Source organism: Odocoileus virginianus, chromosome 19, assembly GCF_023699985.2.
Source record: "Odocoileus virginianus isolate 20LAN1187 ecotype Illinois chromosome 19, Ovbor_1.2, whole genome shotgun sequence".
NCBI classification, from domain to species: Eukaryota; Metazoa; Chordata; class Mammalia; order Artiodactyla; family Cervidae; genus Odocoileus; species Odocoileus virginianus.
This window is the reverse complement of record NC_069692.1, coordinates 36,699,051-36,721,888: the sequence shown is the minus strand read 5'-3', so window position 1 is coordinate 36,721,888 and position 22,838 is coordinate 36,699,051. Positions and strand designations below refer to the sequence as shown.

The following is a 22,838-nucleotide window of genomic DNA, read 5'->3' as shown; positions in this document are numbered from 1 at the left end:
AATGTTTGAACTCCCAGAATCATCTTGACTGGAATGTCTTTGAAGTTTTTAAGTTTAGCTATTGAAATTAATATAATTATGTTCATGACGATTGAAAATGTATATTAGGGAAATAAATAACCAACCAAAAACTTCTCATACATATTTACTTACTTACCTGGAAAATTTATTTCTTTACCTTTGTTTTTATGACTCTTTGCATCATTTATACAGAATCATAAATGGAGAACATTGATAAGATAGTTTGTTTTGATTTAATTTTATTAACCAATTTAATGGAATGAGGCCCAGAGTATAAAATATGTTTTCAATTATTATTTTCCTATAGCAGTGATGTAATTGCACTTATCCTTTTATATTCACTTTCCAAAGACCCCTTATAGTCAATAATAAATATTTTCCCAACACCTAGCTATGATCATGATATATAGCCTATATGGAGGTTAAACCAATGATTTTGATAAAGCAGCTATATATTAATCATCTTGTCACAGAGAACTATGATTAATAGATTACAGTAAATGGTTCACCCTGAAGGTTTCTTAAAATGATGCAGTTATATGTGGTAACAACTGAAATGAGAGTTTAAAAGTCCAAAGAGTAAATTGTTTTACATTTTCTACACAAATATTTCAATACAATCTGCTTAAGTTTTATTGATTTCTTGCAATACTGATATCATGAGAAACCCCTTCTAGTGGTAGCATCCATCTCAAAAAGCTGAAGGTCAATAAGATTTATTTCAACGGACTGAAGTTTTATAGAGAACTAGAATTCATTACCTTTATCTATTACTGCTAGAGACTTCATAACATAAAATCTAATGGAATACTTTTGAGGAAAAAAAAATTCTGGGTGCACAAACAACGATAATGCAAGGGGGAAAAAGGATTGTCAAAATCAAGAAAGATTTCTAGCCCTATTGGAAAGTTGAGATGCTAGCTAAACCACTGAAGAATTTCATGAGTCTTCTTGAAAATATTTGGAGACCAAACTCAGAAATGTGCACTAGAGTCATAGTCCAGTTTAACAGGAAGGAATATGGTAGTAATAAGTGGATATAACACCCTACCACTGAAATAATAAGAATTATGTAAGACCTGGAAAACATTAAAAGTAATGAGTAAATGAAAAATTTCTAGTGATGAATACATGGCAGAAATATAAATCCTCACTAGACACATGTGAGCATAAGCTTTAGGTATAGCAGCTGCAGCTTTGGCTCACGAGTATATTGCTGATGATTTCCCACATGATGCAAATGTGCAAATTATGGATAATCTACTGGAAGGTACATTTATAGCTAGCTGAAGCGGAGATGAAATAAGGATTTTGGGAATTTAGAGAAAAGCAAGGGTAACCCTCTGCTGATGGGTAGTACTCATGAGATAGTGTGCAGCCTGTGTTCCTGGTCAATTCAATATTGGTCTGCATTGGGGACACAAAGTTTAAAGTAAAAAGGAATTAAAAAGATGGTTTTAGAATGGAGTATGAAATACTCAAAATACTTCAAAATAATAGGTGCCCTGGGGACAAAATTCTAATTTCTTTGGACGATAGGTATGTTTCAAATACCACTTAATGAAAGATTAGTATGCATTAGCAGTCTTTTTCTTTGTCTTCTCAAATGGTAGGCAAAGTAGTGGCTCCACAAAGTGGTCCAAGTCCTAATCTCCAAAATCTCAGAATACCTTACTTTGTGGGGCAGATGGACTTTTCAGATGAGATTAAGTTAAGCATCTTCAAATGGGAAAAATTTTCTGGATGTATCTGAATAGACCCATCAACAGATCCTCATAAGAGGGGGGAAGGAGGGTCAGATTCAGAGAAGAATGATAGAAAAGCAGATGTTAAAGGAATGCAGTTGAGTCAAGCAGTGCAGTGGCCTCTTAAAGCTGGAAAAGGCAAGAGCAAGTTCTCTCCTAGAATGTTCCAGAACAATACTCCTGCTGACTCATAGAATATGACCTCTAGAAGGATAAGAGAAAAGTCTATGTTGCTTTAAGATGTGAAAATTTTGGTAAACTGTTACAAAACCAATAGGAAACTAGTACAAATATGTAGTCATGCTTTCCCCCAGTTGATTTGATCTCACAGATCATATATTCTACAAATATAGGACAAATTGACCAGTATTGTGTTGAGGATGAAAGGAATATTATGTCTATCTACTTTCCTTTCTTCATAGTCTGCTTTTACCTTAACCAGAGTCTAGGAACATCATCTTTCCTGTGATAACTTCTCTGAGATCTAAGATTAACTTTTCCTAATTTTACTATATGCAGAACCAGGTTTATGACAGTATTATATGCTCTATGAAGAAGTGCAATATATGAGATCCTCTGGAGAGATTGATTGCTTACATTTACACTTGCTCTACACAAAGAATCTGAAAAGACCCCTATCCAAGACTAAATGTTGGTTAGAAAAAAACTGGTCTCTTACCCTCCATTAGGTTTTAATAATGTTAGACTTTCAATATCTAAAACACTAACAATAATAAAAGGACTACAATTTTGGATTTTAATTTCTTCCTGGATATTTGACTATGAGAAGGACATTGTAGTTTTTAACTTCAGATCATTTTATGAAACATTGGTTCAATATCAAGGTCACGGATGTTATCAAAAGATCTCTACAAAATGTCTGGAGAACTATTCTGGACTATGTATTAGCCTGACCTGTTTGCCATAGAAAAATATTATGGACTGGGTGGAATAGACAACAGAAATCTATCTTTTAACAGTTTGGAGGCTGGAATTCTTAGATAAGAGAGCCACCATGGCCAGGTTCTAGAAAGGCCTCTCTTGCTGGTTTATAGATAACCATGTTTTCCTCATGTGCTCACGTGGTACAGAAAGCGCATGACAAAATCTCTCGTGTCTCCTCTTAAAGGGAACTGATCCCACACCCTGACAAGCCCACTCTCATGACCTCATCTAGGTACTTCCCAAAAGTCCTACCTCCAGATACCATCACTACAAGCAGTAAAGCTTCAACACATAAATCTGAGGGGAAACACATATTCAATCCAGAGCAAGCCACATAGCTGGGCACTATTTGAACTAGAAATTAGAATAAGGAATTTTCAACCTGAGGGAAGATGAGAGCTTATATTTACTTTCTTTAATACATTTCCCTTAATTTCAAAGCTTTTGTGATCAACTATTCAATAGTGGCTTCCAGAAAATGCACAAGGGATCAATGAGTGATATTTAGTGTGAGGGCTACTGAAAGTGGGAGCAGGATGTCCACTTATAAGAGCAAACAGCTTGGCAGGATTATGGAAGAAGTCCTTATTTTTCATGTTTCCCTATGTGAATTTTCTCTCCACTCCCAGAAGGAAAATACAGTGTTTTTTTTTAAAGTTTAGACTATTCTTACCCAAATCTACTGCTCAAAGAGTAATAGGTGAGGTTGGGAGAAGAAATTGGGTTCTTACTCATGAATCATACATGAGATCTCTCTTAAAGCAGCTTATCCTCAGAAGTCAGGCCTTTTCTGCTTATGAAATGTGTACTCTTGGAGGCATATTATTTGGGCAATTGAAAAATTATGAAAGCCTAGTTTTGGCTGTGGCTCTGAGCCATATTTTCCAATTCAGCTTTATCAATAATAAAACTCATATTTCAGTATCTTACTGTATTAGTCCATTCAGGCCAATACAACAAAAATGCCACAGACTGGGCGGTTTAAACAACAAACATTTGTTTTTCACCATTCTGGAGGCTGGGAAGTCCAAGAACAAAGTGCAGGCAGATTTGGTGTCTGGCGCCAGCTGCTTTCTGGTTCATAGATTATCATCATCTTGTTATACCTTCACATGATGAAAGGAGTGAGGAAACCCTCTGAGGTCTCTTTTATAAGGGTATTAATCCCATTCCTGGAGGTTCCAAACTCATGACCTATCTCCCAAAGACCCCAACTCCTTATACTATCACAGTGGGGACTGGTATTTCCACATGTGAATTGGAAGGGATACATTCAATTCATAACAATTCATTTCTTTTGCAGTTTTTTCAATTTGTTGGAAATCATACTGGAGAGAAAAGAATGAATAGTTATCATTCCTAAAGCTCGGTTCCTAAAATGTGTAAGTCAAGGGGTTCTGCTATAAAGGGAAGACTGTTCTACAATTACACACACACACAGAAGGCACCAGCCTAATTTTCGCTGAACTCTCTGATAGTGCCCTGTTTCCTTACAAGACTAACAATGCCTCATATTTGTTCATTTTTCCCAAGTTTTTAGGTTGATCATGCATCTTTCTCCCCTGATCTTTGTAGACCTTTAATCTAAGCAGGCAGGTATCTTTGCCTCATTTTATACACGAGGCAATGTGAATTTGGAGAATCTAAAAGTGGCATCATAAGAACTAGAAAACGACTGAGATGGACAATGGGACCCACACTTGTGACTCTGAGTTCACTGCCCATCAACTCATTAACTAATCAGTAAACTAGTTCAATAAAATCAATTGATTGTCAGACACTCTGCAAAGTCCTACAGATACACTGATGAGCTACATAGACATGATGACTGCTCTTACAGTTTACGGTCTAGAAGGTAAAACAGACCATAACATTTTAAAGTTATTAAAATTAAAAATGTACAATCAGAGGAGAAAGTCAGGATGTTAGGGATCACAGTAGAGAACATCTAAGCCAGTCTATACCTTTGACACTTCTCTAAATAATACAATTTTAGTGCCAACAATGTATCCAAAGGTCATCACTATTAGACATAAAGGATTAGAGCAGCTACTATATATTTCTGTCTAATAAAAACTATGATAAAGAAACTCCAGTCATTCTTCATTATTTAACTTATTCATAACCATTTGATACAAAGGATACAAACATGAATATGACATGGCTTCCATCCTCAAAGCACTCACAACCTTGTGAGAGAGACATACATGTCAGTGTATCATTGCTACAAAATAGGGCACATTTTTGATGAATATGTGTGCCAACTGCAAGTATCACTAAGATAGTAAACTTTGAGCTAGTTCTTGAAAGATATGTAAAAATTGGTCAAGTAAAGAAAATGATGATATACACAGAAAGAGACAGAATGTGAAAAGACAATCTGTTGTTAGAGTCGTGATATATGTAGAAAATGGAAAATGTTTAATTTGCTTTCACTGCTGGATACTTTGAAGGAATATATAAAGAGGTCCAGAGTTCTATGGGGAGTTACGCTGAGGTAAGATTGCAAAGACAAAATGATTATAACCTTAACAAGGAGGCAATGGAGCCATTAAAGATCTTTAAATATAGGATTATTATGCAGATATTTTAGGGTTCTGCATTGTAGATGGGTTGTAGTAGAAAGACCCATGCAGGGAGACTAATTAGGAAGCTGTGGCAATAGTCCAGTCAAGAGACAAACGAAGTCAGTGAGTGCAGATAATAGATGCAGAATTTAGAACACTTTCTAAAAAATTTTTTTTCAGTGCTTTAGTGTTTGCAATGAACAAAATTCATAGTGATTAATGCTTAGTTACTACAAACATGTTAGGTAGAATAGATATCCAGGTACGAAATTGTGGCTATGATAATCATTTAACTAAATGTGACCATTGTATATTTAGTGATACCAATAATAGATTTTTCCAGAGAGTTAATTGTATCAGTTCAAAACTCCTAGAATATAACTTGGTTGAACTGAAGTCGAACCTCAAGATTTGAAGGATAAGAAGATCAATGGGTTTCATTGAGTTATATCTTATTGCAAGAGTCTAATTATAGTCTGAGTATAGGAGTTTTGGAAGCAAGCATCTAAACAATGTACACAAAATAACTAGTCTTTCGTTAATCTTACTTTAGGGTAACTAGTGTTCTAACTTTAAATTTATTTTATTTTACTAAGATGAGTACATTCTTTGTTTTTACTAGATAGGATATAAATTTTACACAACTTATGTGTGTAAGGAATACAGCTTACTGCATTTCCTTTATGCTTTATTTTTTAAGTTAATCAAATAAGTTGCTATTTTTATGAAAAATACTTGTACTATGTAGCCAAAATCAGAAATAACAATTTAAGCATAGAATTGGTGATCTTCACAGTTTAATTTGATGTATTCTAAAAAGCCATCATACATGTATTAAATATAAATGTAATGAACTGTAAACTATTTTAAAATAAAATAAAAATTGGATGTTAAAGTCACATAAATAATTATTAAATAATACAAAATATTGTGACAATGAATGAATATATGAAACCACTTCATGCTTAAATTAAAATTTTAAGCTAAAAAGAGCATTTTCATTTGAGTATCTTTGTAAAGTGCAAAAATATTGTCAAACAAATGTAGGGAAATTAGCAAATAGATGACAATAGGTTTTAGAAATAAATTTTCCACTTTCTCAAAATGAAATTGCTAAAACAGTTGTAAAATCCTAGTTGTAGATTTTTGACAACATTCTCCCATGAGAGTTTCCATCTATTTCTAAAGAGTTTAGTTTTTAAAGTAACTTCTGTTAGCCTAGCAGGAGATGGTTAGTTGAATCACACAAAAATCATCATCAGAAGTACCTATTCTATTTTGAGCTCAGACGAGGTTCAAAAGGAGTTCATGAAAGGGCAGGGCTAAAATTTCACAAGAGAGCAAGTCTGCTAAGAATGCGGCTTCTGCAATCAGAAAGACTCAGGTACCAGGCTTGTTCTAGCACTTTCTGGCTCCATGGCCTTGAGAATTTAACATTTTGTGCCTATTAATCTCCTATTTGTAGAATTAGCCTACTAATAGTAATCATAAGGATGTCAAGAAAATTAATGATATGAAGAAGTACATATATTAGCATAGTATCTAGAACATTGTAGGTGTCCACTAATAGCAGTCAGCAATTTTTTTATTCTTTTTTAAATGACAAAGAAAATTGGAAGGAAAAGTCAAACGAAGAAAGGATAATAAAAATAGCAGTGAAAGAAAGATAGATTACTCATGAAAGAGTCAATTATTTTGATAACAGACTTGTCAAAAGCAACAATGAAAGGCAGAAAACAGTAAAATATTTTTGAACTACTGTGAGAAAATAACTGTCTACCTAAAATTATGTACTCAATAAAAGTATTTTCAAGGACAAGGTTGAAGTAAACAATTTTTACATGAATAAATCTTGAGTGTTTTTGCCAAGGATTTTTCAATAACAGAAATTCTGAAGATTATATTTAGGGAGAATGAAAATGATCCCAGAAAGAAGAATAAGGTGGATAAATGTGAAAACCAAGCCAAAACTGTCAGTCAGTTAGGTATATACTTAGAAAAAGTCTATATGTGATGATGATTGATTCATAGGGTCAAAATATAAGAAAAAAAAGGTTTGAGGACAAAATAATGTAAATCCAGTTGCACAGTGTCTACCTGCCTGACAATGTATCCTTCATTAGATTTCTTCCTATCTCTGTCTTACTTCTCTAGTCCCTTACTTTTGCTACTATCACCTACTAAGTAAAATACTTTTATTCAAAATTCAGCATCATTAATAATTAGGATAAGTCAAATCAAAACCACAATGAAATACTAGTGGACATAGTTTTAAAGGCAAATAATAATGAGTGTTGACAATGATAAACAAAATGTGGTATATCTGTCCAATGGAATATTCTGCCCCCCAAAAAAGAATGCTATCCTGATATACAGAATTATACGGTTGGACCTTGAAAACATTACAGTAAATCTAAGAAACCAATTACAAAAAAAAAAAAAAGATATTTTATGACTGCATTTATATGAAATATCCAGAATAAGAAGCTCTTTAGAGACAGAATATAGATTAGTGGTTGTTCAGGGCTGGGGAAGGGTGAGGAACTTTGGAACTTTTGCTAATGAGTATATTTCTTCTAGAGTGATTGAAATGACCTAAAATTGACTATAATGATGACTGTATAACTCTGAATAAAATCATGATCATGAATTGTACATTTTTAATAGATGAATTATATCATACATGAATTACATGCATATATTACATTCTCAATAAAGTATACATATATTGATATATTAAATTAGTTATTTCACAAAAATGAAAAAAACTGCCAATGCACTTATAGAATGTTGTTCAATCATACTAAAAAAAACCAGAAGATAACCACGAAATAATATTTAGCATGAACTAGGTAGGCAAAACTTCAGAAGTCTTATGATACTAAGTGGTATTGAAAATGGGGATAAAATAGAAAGACAACTGCTAGGAGCTGGGAGAAGGGGTGAATGGGGAAACTGTATGGATACAGAGTTCCAGTTAGGGAATATGAAAAAGTACTTGAGATGGCTGGTGGTTGTGACACAATGTGAAGGTACTTAATGTTAGAGAAATGTACACTTGGAAGTGGTTAAAATGGTAAATTTTCCTATGTACATAGTAGATTCTTTAAAAGTAGAAAGAAAGAGAAGGAAGGAAGGTGGGAAGGAAAAGAAACTGGAGATCAATGGAAAACTTTATCCACTGGTGTCTGAAGCGTATATCAGAAAAGAAGTTAACAAGTGGAGAACCAGATTGGGAATCTGACATGTGATGCAGATCCTTCTCCTCCTATTGGTATCTTCTCACCCCAGCTCATCTGTGATGCCCTCACTGGCTTGCTGAGCACAAGAGTGAAAGCCTCCCTGTCTGGGGCTCTGGAGGAATATTGTCTCTCCTTCTTATTCAAAGAAGAATCACTGAATTGAAACCAGAGAACCACAGACTTCTCTCTCTCTCTGACTTGCTTCTGTGTTCTTTGCTGTCCCTAAGCAAGCAGGCTTTCTGCCTCTACTTTCTGTCCTCATTTATCAAATTGGTTATGGAAGGTTAATGAGGGAAGTCAACACTTCAGGTATGCAATGCTAATATCCTCACTTTCCACCTACAGGTATCCCTCTCTTTGGCTTCGATTGTGTGGCATCAGAGTTGAATAATACTCTCTTTAATGCTTAGATTTCTGAGTTGTATCTAGAACTAAAAAAAAAACCAATAGCTTTGATATTGAAGAAATCAAGGAGAGCAGCATCAGTCTTTCCCTTCCTATTACAAGGGGGCTGAAAAAATTAGCCATAAAAATCATTTCTGGTTCATCAAGAAAATATAAAGCAACAAACACAATTCTATTTTGATTCTGAAGCTTGGAGTGGAAAAGAGGAATTTGGAGACAGTATTGTGTTTTTGTTCCTATGAATTGTCAATATTGGCACATTCATTATGTTATAAGAAATCAAAATATTTAGTTCTTTTAAGGTTGCTTGGAATCAATACATTTGGAATCAAACAAGAGATGTAAAGAAAAAACTAGCCATTAAATACCTACTAATATCTGTCAGACACATTTCTCATTAATGTCAATAACTTCCTTTTCAAGAGTTTTATCATATTTCCCACAGGGGATGCCTATAAGGTAGTAAAAATACAAATGAAAATAAAAGACCTTGAAATAGTAAAATAAATAAATTAAAATTTTTTTAAATAAACAGTATCAGTGTTTGAGTTCTAGCTAAAATTCTATCACTATCTAATAATGGGATCTTAGAAAAACTGGTAACATTGTGTAGGTTGCAAAATGATCTAATCAGTTCAGTTCAGTTGCTCAGTCATGTCCGACTCTTTGCAACCCCATAGACTACAGCACACCAGGCCTCCCTATCCAGCACCAACTCCCGGAATTTACTCAAACTCATCTCCATTGAGTTGGCGATGCCATCCAACCATCTCATCCTCTGTCATCCCCTTCTTCTCTGGCCTTCAATCTTTCCCAGCATCAGGGTCTTTTCCAATGAGTCAGTTCTTCATATTAGATGGCCAATCATTGGAGTTTCACCTCCAGGATCCTTCCAATGAATATTCAGGACTGATCTCCTTTAGGAAGGACTGGCTGGATCTCCTTGCTGTCCAAGAGACTCTCAAGAGTCTTCTCTTCTCATCACAGTTCAAAAGCGTCAATTCTTCTGTGCTCAGCTTTCTTTATAGTCCAACTCTCACATTCATACATGACTACTGGAAAAAGCATAGCTTTGACTAGACAGACCTTTGTTGGCAAAGTAATGTCTCTGCTTTTTAATATGCTGTCTAGGTTGGTCATAAATTTCCTTCCAAGCAGCAAGTGTCTTTTAATTTCATGGCGGCAATCACCATCTGCAGTGATTTTGGAGCCCCAAAAAATAAAGTCAGCCACTGTTTCCACTGTTTCCTCACCTATTTGCCATGAAGTGATAATCAGGGACTGGATTCCATGCTCTTTGTTTTCTGAACATTGAGTTTTAAGCCAACTTTTTCACTCTCCTCTTTCACTTTCATCAAGAGGCTCTTTAGTTCTTCTTCACTTTCTGCCATAAGGGTGGTGTCACCTGCATATCTGAGGTTATTGATATTTCTCCTGGCAGTCTTTATTCCTACTTGTGCTTCATCCAGCCCAGCGTTTCTCATGATGTACTCTGCGTATAAGTTAAATAAGTGGGGTGACAATATACAGCTTTGACGTACTTCTTTCCTTATTTGGAACCAGTCTGTTGTTCCATGTCCAGTTCTAACTGTTGCTTCCTGACCTGCATATACTATTACATGGGAAGATATCTAAGATATTCCAGTTTTAATTTCAGAGTCTTTACAGTTTTGTCAGGTATCTAAATTGATGCTTTTCACAATGTTAAAATCTATACCTTAAGAATAACTGCATGACTGCCATATGTTTTCAATCTATTATTTGGAGTTGTGTAGACAAAACTTGAATCATCAAGCATACTTAGATTATCCCCATTTCTTAAGCAATAAAAGATGCTGTTTTGCACAGAATCCATTATTTCTGTACTTCAAAATATGTTTATGTTTGGCTTCCTGCTAAGACAACATATTCACTATGAATATCTTAGCTTTTTATTCTCTTCCTTCCCAATATTTCTGATCCAGTCACTTGTTATAATGAAGGACCAATCAATAAAAGAATGTTAAGAAGAATGTTAAGACTTGATGAAAGATACAGAGGAGAGTGAAAAAGTTTACTTAAAACTCAATATTCAGAAACTAAGATCCTGGCATCTGGCCCCATCACTTCATGGCAAATAGATGGGGAAACAATGGAAACAGTGACAGACTTTATTTTGGGGGGCTCAAAATCACTTGCAGATGATGACTGCAGCCATGAAATTAAAAGATGCTTGCTCCTTGGAAGAAAAGTTGTGACTAACCTAGACAGCATATTAAAAAGTAGAGACATTACTCTGCCATCAAAGATCCATCTAGTCAAAGCTATGGTTTTCCAGTAGTCATGTATGGATATGAGAAAGAAAGCTGAGCACAGAAGAATTGATGCTTTTGAACTGTGGTGTTGGAGAAGACTCTTGAGAGTCTCTTGGACAGCAAGAAGATCCAACCAGTCCACCCTAAAGGAAATCATTCCTGAATATTCTTTGGAAGGACTGATGCTGAAGGTGAAACTCCAATACTTTGGCCACCTGATGCAAAGAACTGATTCATTTGAAAAGCCCCTGATGCTGGGGAAGATTGAAGGCAGTAGAAGGGGACGACAGAGGATGGGATGGTTGGATGGCATCACCAACTCGATGGACATAATTGAGTAAGGTCTGGGAGTTGGTGATGGACAGGGAAGCCTGGCATGCTGCAGTCCATGGGGTCTCAAAACTTCGGACACAACTGAGCAACTGAACTGAACTGAAGACTGCCTTAAGGTTCATCCGTAAAAGAAACTTTAGGAAAGTGGTACATTTAGATTTTCTTCCACTACATTCATCTCTTGCTGGAGACTGGAAACAGAATTCACTGAGTTCAGTAACCTTCAATAAAATATATAGTCCATAGAGTTATGTTAAGTCTAAAGACATCCCCCAGGACTGGAATGAGATTCGCTACATGTTGGAGTCTCTGCTATCTAGCACCAGGTGAAAAATATAACAGATTTTCTATAAATGTGTGTTAAACTGAATTTAATAGAAGGAAGCAATGAAATGAATAATAATAATAATAAAAACAGCTTCAAATCAATTAGGCCAGACACATTTTGAGTATTTTGCAAAAGTTACCCCACAAATGTTACCAACTTTACATAGATGTTTTAAATAATCATTCTGAAGCTGCATTTGTATGAGGGGAAAGAATACCACCCTACAGATTTCATTAATGTATTACAGCAAAGTTGCATATCTCAGGCTTGATAAACCACTTTCCCCTCAGATTCAAGGTTTGGTCCCATGTTTATTCAATCTCATAATTTGCCTGGAACTCAATGTTTTCTCTGAGCATTTTGGACTTCATTAGAAGGTATGAAAATAAAACTTTTAGGTTAATAGAAATGAACATGGGCTATGTATTACAGCAATTATTGTAGAGTTGTAGAATTCTCAATTTATAAGAACTTGACTGCCTTCTTTGAGTGTTCATTGATTATAATTTTTAAAAAGGAATCAAAGTATAGATAGTGAAAAATGAGTATGGTTCATTCAATCCCAGCAGCATTTTTAAACATTGGCTGAATATACAGTCATGACAGGCCAACAGATTTAAGTTTAAAAAACAGACATTATGAAAATGAATTACTGAATATATCAAAGTTTTATCATTTTTACTGAGTTCCAAATACATTGTCCTCTGGCCTAAAACATATAGAATCTTTCATAGAATATTTGCTTCAGTTGAGTTGTCAACTGAATATTCTTCAGGAATGTTCTATACAAAGGGCATCATGTTTATACTCTTGAGGATCTACAACAAATATTTACAGAGCAGCTTCTATGTGCTGAACATTGTTTTAGGGTAAAGCCCTGGAGATAAGGCTTCAACTACACTTGAGAGCCACATCCTAGTAAACTATTCAAACAGATATAAACCCTCCCAAAGTAAATAAAATGTGTATAATTAAAAACAAAGTAACATAAACAAATAAATAAATAAGATATATTCATGTAAACAAATAAGCCAAGGGAATTTCCCTGGCAGCCAAGTGATTAAGGCTTCACCTTCCAACGCAGGGAGTATGGGTTCAACCCTTGGTCAGGAGCTAAGATTCCACAAGCCTTGTGGCCAAAAAACCAAAACATATAACTGAAGCAATACTGTAGCAAAGTCAGTAAAGATTTTAAAAACGGTCCACATCAAAAAAGTATTTTAAAAAATAAACCAAGTCTATGGAAAAAAAATTGATGATTTTGAAAGTGATTACAAAGGTCTACTCTGATGAGGAGTCAGTCACGTGAAGACGGGGTGAAAAAAAGCATTCTAGGCAGAGAGAAAATTGCCAAACCTGAAGTACAGGTTTGACTGATCTTCTTTGAAATACAGAGAGACCAGTGTTCCTGGAATTGACCACACAGAAGAAGGGAGGCTGGAGATGAAGTCAGTGAAGGAGGCTGAGATCAATCAGGTCCTGTCTTCCAGGCAAAGGGGAGGAAAATGGACTTTACTTGACTTGAATTACAAAGAGAAACCATTGAAGTGGGGGCGGGGGTGAGGAGCTTCCAATGGCCCAGGTCCACCTGGAGGGTAAACTAGTGCTAATGACCTCCTCCAACAGTGTGATTGTTATTCTGTTTCTAAAACTGAGGCAAGTACTAGCAACTCTAGGCCCAAATGCATTACAGAAGTCTGAAGACAAAGTGTTTCTTCAACACCATGGACTGTAGCCCACCCGAGTCCACTGTCTATGGAATTCTCTAGGCAAGAATACTGGAGTGGGTAACCCTTCCCTTCTCCAAGGGATCTTTCTGACATAGGGATCAAACCCTTGTCTCTTGCGTTGCAGCAGGCAGATTTTTTTTATCATCTGAGCCACCAGGAAGCCCAATTACTGTGTAACAGGCATTTAATCAAGTGCTTTGAATGAATTACCTTATTTAATTTTCACAATAATTCTGGGTTATGAATTAATATATTTTCTTTGTTTGGAAAATAAAACAGAGAGATCAAACATCTTGACCCAAGGCATACAGTTGGTACATGCCAGAGATAGAAATCAAACCATGTCTGTCTCCAAGTAAAAACTCTTAACCAGACAGTCATGCTGTTTCCATGATCATGAAAAAGGAAGCAAAGTGCTAGTAAAACGGAAGGGAAAAAAAACAGCCAGCAGTAATCCAGAGTAACTTCATTGCATCTAAAGCATTGACAGGAACTGATTCAAAATTAGCCAACTTCTAAGATGATAGCAGTTTCTCAAGTAAAATTTAATGGAACCTACTTTTGTGCTTGTTAATATAAAGTTTCTTTTCTCAGTTAGGTCTAAAGACCTAAAAAGATCCTTAGTCCTATAAATACCTATAGTACTTCTGGGTAATATTTATGAATATATCAATACAGTGTCAAAGTTTAAAAATTAATCAGCTGGATTTTTTTCACAGAAATACCAAATAATTTATTACTTTTGTCTACTTATTACTTTTTGTCTAATCATCTATTCTGTCCTACTGGTTTGACAAAACTGGTCTTTTATTTTGGCATAAGGTAAACAAGTATTACTCAATAAATTATAAGAAATTGGAGTCTTCAAGGCATATTTCAGAAACAAGTTCTTTTCACTCATTTATAACCAGCTGCAATGGGACATAACCAGCAGGTGACAGGCCATTACCTACAAGTAGATTAATCACATTAAATATCATGCTTTTATGTACCATTAGAAATATTGCCTGAATAAATCACTTTAAGTACGTTAGAAAATGGGTGAACTGAAATAGTTAACATCTCTAAACTTTTCAGGGTTAGCCCTTAGTTTCCATATTTCTTATAGTGATAGTTGAATTAAAATAGACCATAGTTATAAAATAACACTAGAGAAAATTCACCGCTAGCACAAGGACTAATAGAGTGTTCACGAGTATGCTGAATACTAAATATAGGTATGGTGTGACTGCTAGAACCAGAGTTCACAAATATGTACAAAAGTCACAGACTCTCCCTTAAGAAGCTGTCATGAAGTATCAGCTCTTTACCTCTGAAGAAGCCATAGAACCTGACTATATACAAGAAATCAGTGATCAGAGTCAACATCACTAATGTTGGGTACAAACCAATGATATGCGCTGCTTGTAGCGCTGCACCGAGGATCCAGCATAAGGTGAGTGGCATTCTTTCCAAAAACTCATAACCTGAACCAAAGAGGAAACTATCAGACAAACCCAAAATGAAGGAGAAGCTACAAAAATCAGTCGCCTATACTCTTCTAAAGCATCAAGATCAATAAACACTAAGAAAAGTCAAAGAATTTTTCTTCATTAAATGAAATTAAAGAAATACGATTACTGAGTCCAATGAGTAATCCAGTTTGAGTCCTGGACCAAGGGAAAAAAATGGCTATACAGGGCATTATGTGAGAAATTGATGAATGTGAATAAAGACTGGGGATTAAATACAAAATCATATAAGATAACAGATGATGTAAGAGCAGGGTTTTTTTTTCTGTAAATTCAACTTCTCCTATAGAAGTATTTAAGGTCAAAAGAGCCTCATGTCTCTTACTTGCTCTGGAATGGTTCAATAAATACACTTACATTTTAATTTACATGAGTATACATTATTTTAGCTTTACACAAATGGGATTAAGTACACTGTTCCGCAATGGGGTGTTTTCACCTAACAATGTCTGTTAAAAGTCTTTCCATGTTGGGGTACATAGTTTTATTTTATTCCTTTTAATTGTGTCATTATATTTTATAGGCACTGATGAATATTTAAGTAGTTTTGAATTTTCAATATTATAAACAAAGTATTATTAATCTTTATTATGTATTTTATAACTCTGTCCCAATGTTTCTAGAGAAATAGTTAGTAGAATTATTAGATCAAATGATACAAGAAATTTAAATCCTCGTAGATGGTACCAAGTCACCTTCCAAAAATATGAATAATTTATCATATTCTTTAACAATGTATAAGACTCCTATTTGCCTTCATCCTCCTCACCACTGAATATTAACTATTTACATTTCATCCAACTTATGTGTATCATTATTGTTTTAATTTGGCTTTTGCAGATTACTGATGAGGTTGAAAATTTTTCAGTTCATGCATAGGTCATTTGTACTTATTTTCCATAATGCCTATATTTTTCACTTGCCCATTTTTTTCTCTTTTGCCATTTTCTTGTTGAATCATAAAGCCTCCTGTATATTATGGTAGATAATCCATTCTGCATTTAAACAAACACAAAAAGGCTTTTTCCACCCTGTGCTGGTCCTGTACCTTTCTTTATGATGTCGATGTGAATTTTAAGCTTTGTGTAGTGAATTTTTTCAATCTTCTATTTACATGTTCTTAATTTGACATCTTGTTTAATAAGTTTTTCCTATCCCTAAATTCTAAAAGTATCTATCTACATTTTCTTCCATTACTTTAAAAATATATATATGCTAATCAACTAATAATTTTATATAGTATGAAGTAGCTATTGAAATAAACTTTTTTCCAAATAAATATTCATTCCTATTTCATTTAATGCTTAATTTTACTTTCCTTACTAACTTGAAGTTTAATCTTTTTCATATTTTAAATTACTACCTAGGTATTATCTGTTTCTGTTCTCCTTATTCAATATCATGTATGTATTTCTGAAACAATACTATGCTATTTTACCTCTGTGACATATTAAAGTTCATGTCAGAATGATGTCCTGCTTCCACTCCCTGAATTAAACATGTGATGCAATAATTAAGAACACAGATTGCAGAGCCAGTACTGATCATAGCAGTTTCTGACCACTGGGGTGTCAGTTTAACTTTCTGCATCTCCTATTCCTTAAAATTTGCAAAAGAATAGGATTACTACTATCATTATAGGATTGCTAGGAGCATAGCATTATTGTTCACTGTGATAAATTAGTTGATACAGGTAAAATTATTAGATCAGTATTTATTTTATTATAAATACTCCATGAATGCTTCCTATTACTATTACCCCTTACATTTTATTTTAGAAAAATATGATCATTCTTTTGCAATTTTTCTTCTTATAAATTTTGTAATTTCAATAAATATTACCATGTATTTATACTTTGTTTAACAGGGCAGTGTGCACAAGGTTAATCAGACCTGAAATAGTTTTTGTGTAGTTTGGTATTAATGAATAATGGAGCCCTGTCTTCATAAGAAAGTTTATAAATAGAGTCCAATATATCACTCCCTTTACTCTGGACTTTCTGTGGTGAAAGCTGCCCACTCCAACCACTGACAAACAGCTCCCAGGACTCTGAGAAGAACAGTTAGAAAATTCCCTCACTGGAAGAATTTTGTTTTTACTACACAATCTCTCAACACATGTATGTTTGTCTCAGTGCACTGTGACTGAGTTCCTGTGTTTTATCATCTGTGAGGAGGTTGCTATTGGGTGTACTTCATAAGAAGAGCATCCCTAGACAATATTTCAGAATTGGCAATTTCATAAGAGAAAGTCATAAATGACCACCATTCCCATCTGTTTCAAGGCTGCATTTTACTAAAAAGGCATAATAGATTAATGTGCACCATATGAAAGAATTTTTGTTTAACCAAATTCAGTAAAGCCTGTTTTTAAGGGTTCTCACTAAAACATATGGTTAGGTGAGATGGTACAATTCTTTCCATACTGCTATGGTAAATATGATAACTGCATTAGCCTTTTGTATAAAACACACTACTGGATTTTGTGGTCCAATCACGCTGTTACTGATTGTCTTCTTGACATAATATAAATAGCTCCCTAAATGCAAGTAATCTAATCAGTCTCTTGTATTTTTTATATTTATGACATCATTTCTGTAGAACTAAAAATTCAGTTCACTAGTTATTGTCATAAACATGTTCTATTGTTTTACTTTGTTCAGCCAAGTGACAGCATGAGCTTGCATCTAAAACACGTTATTGTAAACTGCAGGCCAAAGCAGAGGCTGGTTCTGGAGCATGAGCAAATAGTGTAGACGTGCGATAGCAGTGAACGACTCTCTGGGTTCTGGTGAATAAGGCAACTTTGCAGTTCATCTGAGAGAAGCACAGTCCAGCATCATCACAGCAGTGTATCCATCTGTGAGCGTTAGTAGCTCTGAATGAGCGTATTGCAAAGACTGTGTCTAGTTCACCAGCTATTGAATGTTGCACACTGCTTTGCCTTTATGATAATAAAAGGGACCACAGACAGGACTATTGTTTCAGGAGGGTACCAATAGTGGGTATCCTGATGCATTGTGTCATCAAAGTATACAATATCACAGAAAAAAAATGGATGACTTTCAACAGAGGGCTATTATGTTGAGCCATGCTAGGTACTTGAGACATTTGTGAAGAAAAGAAGAATACATTTCAGTTATTCACCAGAGATAGTCTCCTAGATGCTTTGTAATTACTGGACCAGTCATTATAAATGTGACTCACATAGAATGCATTTTGCAATGCAGAGATTAAATCAATGGTTTTTAGTTGAATGATAAACAATAGCTACAAAAATTGAACTTGGAATCTTTAGAATTCATCGAAATCTTTGAACAATTTCTCTTCTCTAACCTCAGAAACACATCTGCAATATGACTATATCCCCCATGTGACATACAAGATAAATGAGTCTTAGAATTGAATAGATTTGGCCAATATCACAACTAACAATTTTGGAGCAAAATTCAAATTGGTTTGTGTAATTTCAAAGCCTTTAACCTAACTTGAAATCACACTTGTCTTATTGTAAGTTCAATTTTCCCTCCAACAAATTCCTCCTTGGTTCTTTGCTTACTTTGCAAATTTATCAGGATATATATAGCAAACTTCAGATGTAAACCTTCCAAGTTTAACATAGGTTAATATTTTTGCAGAGTTACTCCAAATGTTAACTATTGGGCAAATGATTCTACAGCTTTCTTCTTTTAACTTGATAGATACAATGAATTTATCTATTTTTATTTATCTATTTCATTTTGATGAATATTGAGATATCAAACTTTACCATTTTAAATAAGTCTGTAGGAAATAGCCTTCTGCATATCTTCTTGTGCACATACATGAAGTTTTCCTAAGGTATATACCTAAGTATATTCCAAGTGGTCAGTCCACACAGTCTAGTTAATTATTTTAAATACAACCCTTTTGTACAATGTGATTTTGTCCAATATTATACAACATAATATTCCACCATCAGTGTAGAAATAGGCCTACTTATGCATATTTGCCAATACTAAATTCTTCTGAAAAAATTGTATTGCCTAACCTATCATTGCTATGTATTGAATGTATTCCCCCCAAAACTCATAAGCTGAAATACTAATACTCAATGTGATGGTACTATTCCCTTTGGGAAGTGATGAGATCATATGGGTGGAACCATTATGAATGGAATAGTAGACTTATAAAAGAAATTTTAAAAAGCTCTCCTTGTTCTCTGCCTGTGAGGTCACAAAGACAAAATAGATGCCTGTGAATCAGGAAGTGAGTTTTCACCAGACACCACAACTGCCAGAAGCTTCATCTTATATATTCCAGCTTCCAGAATTGTGAGAAATAGATGTTGTTGTTTAAGTCACCCAATCTGTGGTATTTTTTATTGCAGTCTGAAATAAGACACACAGATACACATTTCTATATATGTATGGCAATTTTCAAAGAATAATAATATGACAGTACTAACCATGTCCAAGGCAAACCATTCAACATCACAGTAATCCAAGTCTATGCCCCGATCACTAATGGTGAAAAATATGAAGTTGAATAGTTTTATGAAGACCTACAAGAACTTTCAGAATTAACACTGGGAAAAGATGTCCTTTTCATCATAGGGGATTGGAAGCAAAAGTAGGAAGTCAAGAGAAACCTGGAATAACCAGCAAGTTTGTTTTTGGAGTATGAAATAAAGCAGGGCAAATGCTAATAAAATTTTGCCAAGATAATGTACTGGTCATAGCAAACACCCTTTTCCAACAACACGAGATGACTCTATACATGGACATCATCTGATGGTCAACACCGAAATCAGATTGATAATATTCTTTGAAGCTAAAGATGGAGAAGCTCTATATAGTCAGCAAAAACAAGACTGGGAGCTGACTGTAGTTCAAATCATGAGTTCCTCATTGCAGAATGCAGGCTTAAATTGAAGAAAGTAGGGAAAACCACTAGACCGTTCAGGTATGACCTGAATCAAATCCCTTATGAATATACAGTGAAGGTGACCAATAGATTCAAGGATAGACAGAGTGCCTGAGGAACTATGGACAAAGGTTCATAAAACTGTATAGGAGGCGGTGACAAAAACTATTCCAAAGAGAAAGAAATGCAAGTAGGCAAAGTGGTTGTCTGAGGAGGGCTTGCAAATAGCTGATAAAAGGAGAAAAGCAAAATGCAAAGGAGAAATGGAAAGATATGCTCAAACTGAAGGTGTACCGGGTGGTGCTAGCAGTAAAGAACTTGCCTGCCAATGCAGGAGATTTAAGAGACATGGGTTCAATTCCTCAGTGGGGAAAATTCCCTGGAGGAGAGCAGAGCAACCTACACCAGTATTCTTGCTTGGAGAATCCCATGGAGAGAGGAGCCTGGCTGGCTACAGTCCATAGAGTTGCAAAGAGTCAGACACGACAGAAGTGACTTAGCATGCAGCACACACATATCCAACTGAATGAGAGTTCCAGAGGATACCAAGGAGAGACAAGAAAGCCGCCTCATGTAAACAACACAAAGAAATAGAGGAAATCAGTAGGATGTGAAAGACTAAAGATCTCTTCAAGAAAACTGGAGATACCAAGGGAATGTTTCATGCAAAGATAGGCACAATGAAGAACAGAAAAGGTATGGACCTAACAGAAGCAGAAGAGATTAAGAAGAGGTGGCAAGAATACACAGAAGAACTATATAAAAAAGGTCTTAATGACCCAGATAACTACAATGGTGTGGTCACTCACCTAGAGCAGACATCCTGGAGTGTGAAGTCAAGTGGGCCTTAGGAAGCATTACTACAAAGCTAGTGGAGGTGATGTAATTCTAGCTGAGATATTTAAAATCCTAAAAGTTATTTTTTCAATAGAAGTTATTTTAAAACAGCTATGTAAAATCCTTAAAGGATTTATTTTTGTACATGGTGTTAGAAAATGTTCTAGTTTCATTCTTTTACACACAACAGTCTAGTTTTCCCAGCACCACTTGTTGAAGAGGATGCCTTTTCCTCCATCTTATATTCTTGCCTCTTTTTTCAAAGATAAGGTGCCTATAGTGCTTGGATTTATCTCTGGGCTTTTTATCTTGTTCCAATGGTCTATGTTTCTACTTTTGTGCCAATACAATATTGACTTAATGACGGTAGCTTTGTAGTATAGTCTGAAGTAGGGAAGTTGATTCCTTCAGCTCCATTCTTCTTTTTCAAGATTGCTTTGGCTATTCGGGGCCGGAAACTATAAATCTCTTAGAAGGAAATATAGGCAATGTAGTCTTTGTCATGAACAGCAAGATCCTGTCTGACCCACCTCCTAGAGTAATGGAAATAAAAACAAAAGTAAAAATAAAAGGACTTAATTAAACTTAAAAGCTATTGCAAAGAAAAGAAATAGTAAATAAGATTAAAAGACAACCTTCAGAATGGGATAAAATAATTACAAATGAAACAACTGACAAAGGATTAATCTCCAAAATATCTAAGTACATCATGCAACTCCATACCAGACAAACAACCCCCCAAAAAAGTGGCAGAAGATCAGAAGACCTAAACAGACATTTCTCCAAAGAAGACATACAAATGGCCAACAACACATGAAAAAATGCTCAACGTTGCTTATTATTAGAGAAATGCAAATCAAAACTATAATGAGGTATATAGTTTTGACCTCACACCAGTCAAAATGGCCATCATTTAAAAATCTACAAAAAATAATTTCTGGAAAGGATGTGAAGAGGGAACCCTCTTGCACTGTTGGTGAGAATGTAAATTGATACAGCCACTATGGAGAACAGAATGGAGATTTCCTTAAAAAACCAGGAATAAAACTACCTTATGACCCAGCAATCTCAAAACTGGGCACATACCCTAAAAAAAAAACATAATTAAAAGAGACACATGTACCCCAATGTTCATTGCAGTACTTTTTGCAATAGCTAGGACATGGAAGAAACCATACATGTCCATTGATAGATGAATGGATACAGAAATTGTGGCACATATATACAATGGAATGTTACTCGGCTATAAAAAAAAAGAACACATTTGATTCAGTACTAATGAGGTGGATGAACCTAGAGCCTATTTTATACAGCAAAAAATGTCAGAAAGAGAAAGACAAATAGTGTTTATTAACACAGGCATATGAAATCTAGAAAGATGGTACTGGTGAACCTATTTGCAGGGTAGCAATGGAGATAGAGACATAGCGGACAGACTTGTGGACACATTAGGGGAAGGAGAGGGTGGGATGAATTGAGAGAATAGCATGGAAACACATCTATTATCACATGTAAATAGATAGAAAGTGGACTTTGCTATGTGACACATGGAGCTCAACTCAGTGCTGTGTGACAACCTAGAGGGGTGGGATATGGAGGAAGATAGGAGGGGGATCAGGAGAGGGGGACATACCTGTGGCTGACTCATGTTCATGTATGGCAGAAACCAACTCAATATTGTAAAGCAATTATCTTCAACCAAAAAAGAAAAGAAAAAATATCCTAAAAGGGCTTAGCAGATGGTTCACTGGGAAAGAATCTACCTGCCAAGCAGGAGACACAGGTTTAGTCCCTGGGTTTGGAAGAGCCCCTGGAGAAGGAAATCAAAACCCACTCCAGTATTCTTGCCTGGGAAATCACACGGACAGAGGAGCCTGGTGGGCTATGGTGCATGGGCTCGCAAAGAGTAGGGCACAACTTAGCAACTGAACAACAGCAACAACTAGATATACCAGCAAATTTGGAAAACTCAGCA

The 22,838-nt window shown here is 35.2% G+C and overlaps 1 protein-coding gene across 2 annotated transcripts in view; it reads right to left on the bottom strand.

The window, feature by feature from the left end:
* LOC110151266 (uncharacterized) overlaps window positions 1-22,838 on the bottom strand; it is a 112,959-nt gene that overhangs the window by 59,103 nt on the left and 31,018 nt on the right. The window contains exon 5 of one of the 2 annotated variants that reach the window (XM_070450101.1): window positions 17,766-21,396. The exons of the other annotated variant lie outside the window; for it this stretch is intronic. Coding sequence (XP_070306202.1) covers window positions 21,364-21,396 — 33 coding nt within the window. The 3' untranslated portion in view covers window positions 17,766-21,363. Of the gene's footprint in view, window positions 1-17,765; window positions 21,397-22,838 lie in introns of those variants that run through there. 2 annotated transcript variants of the gene reach the window in all.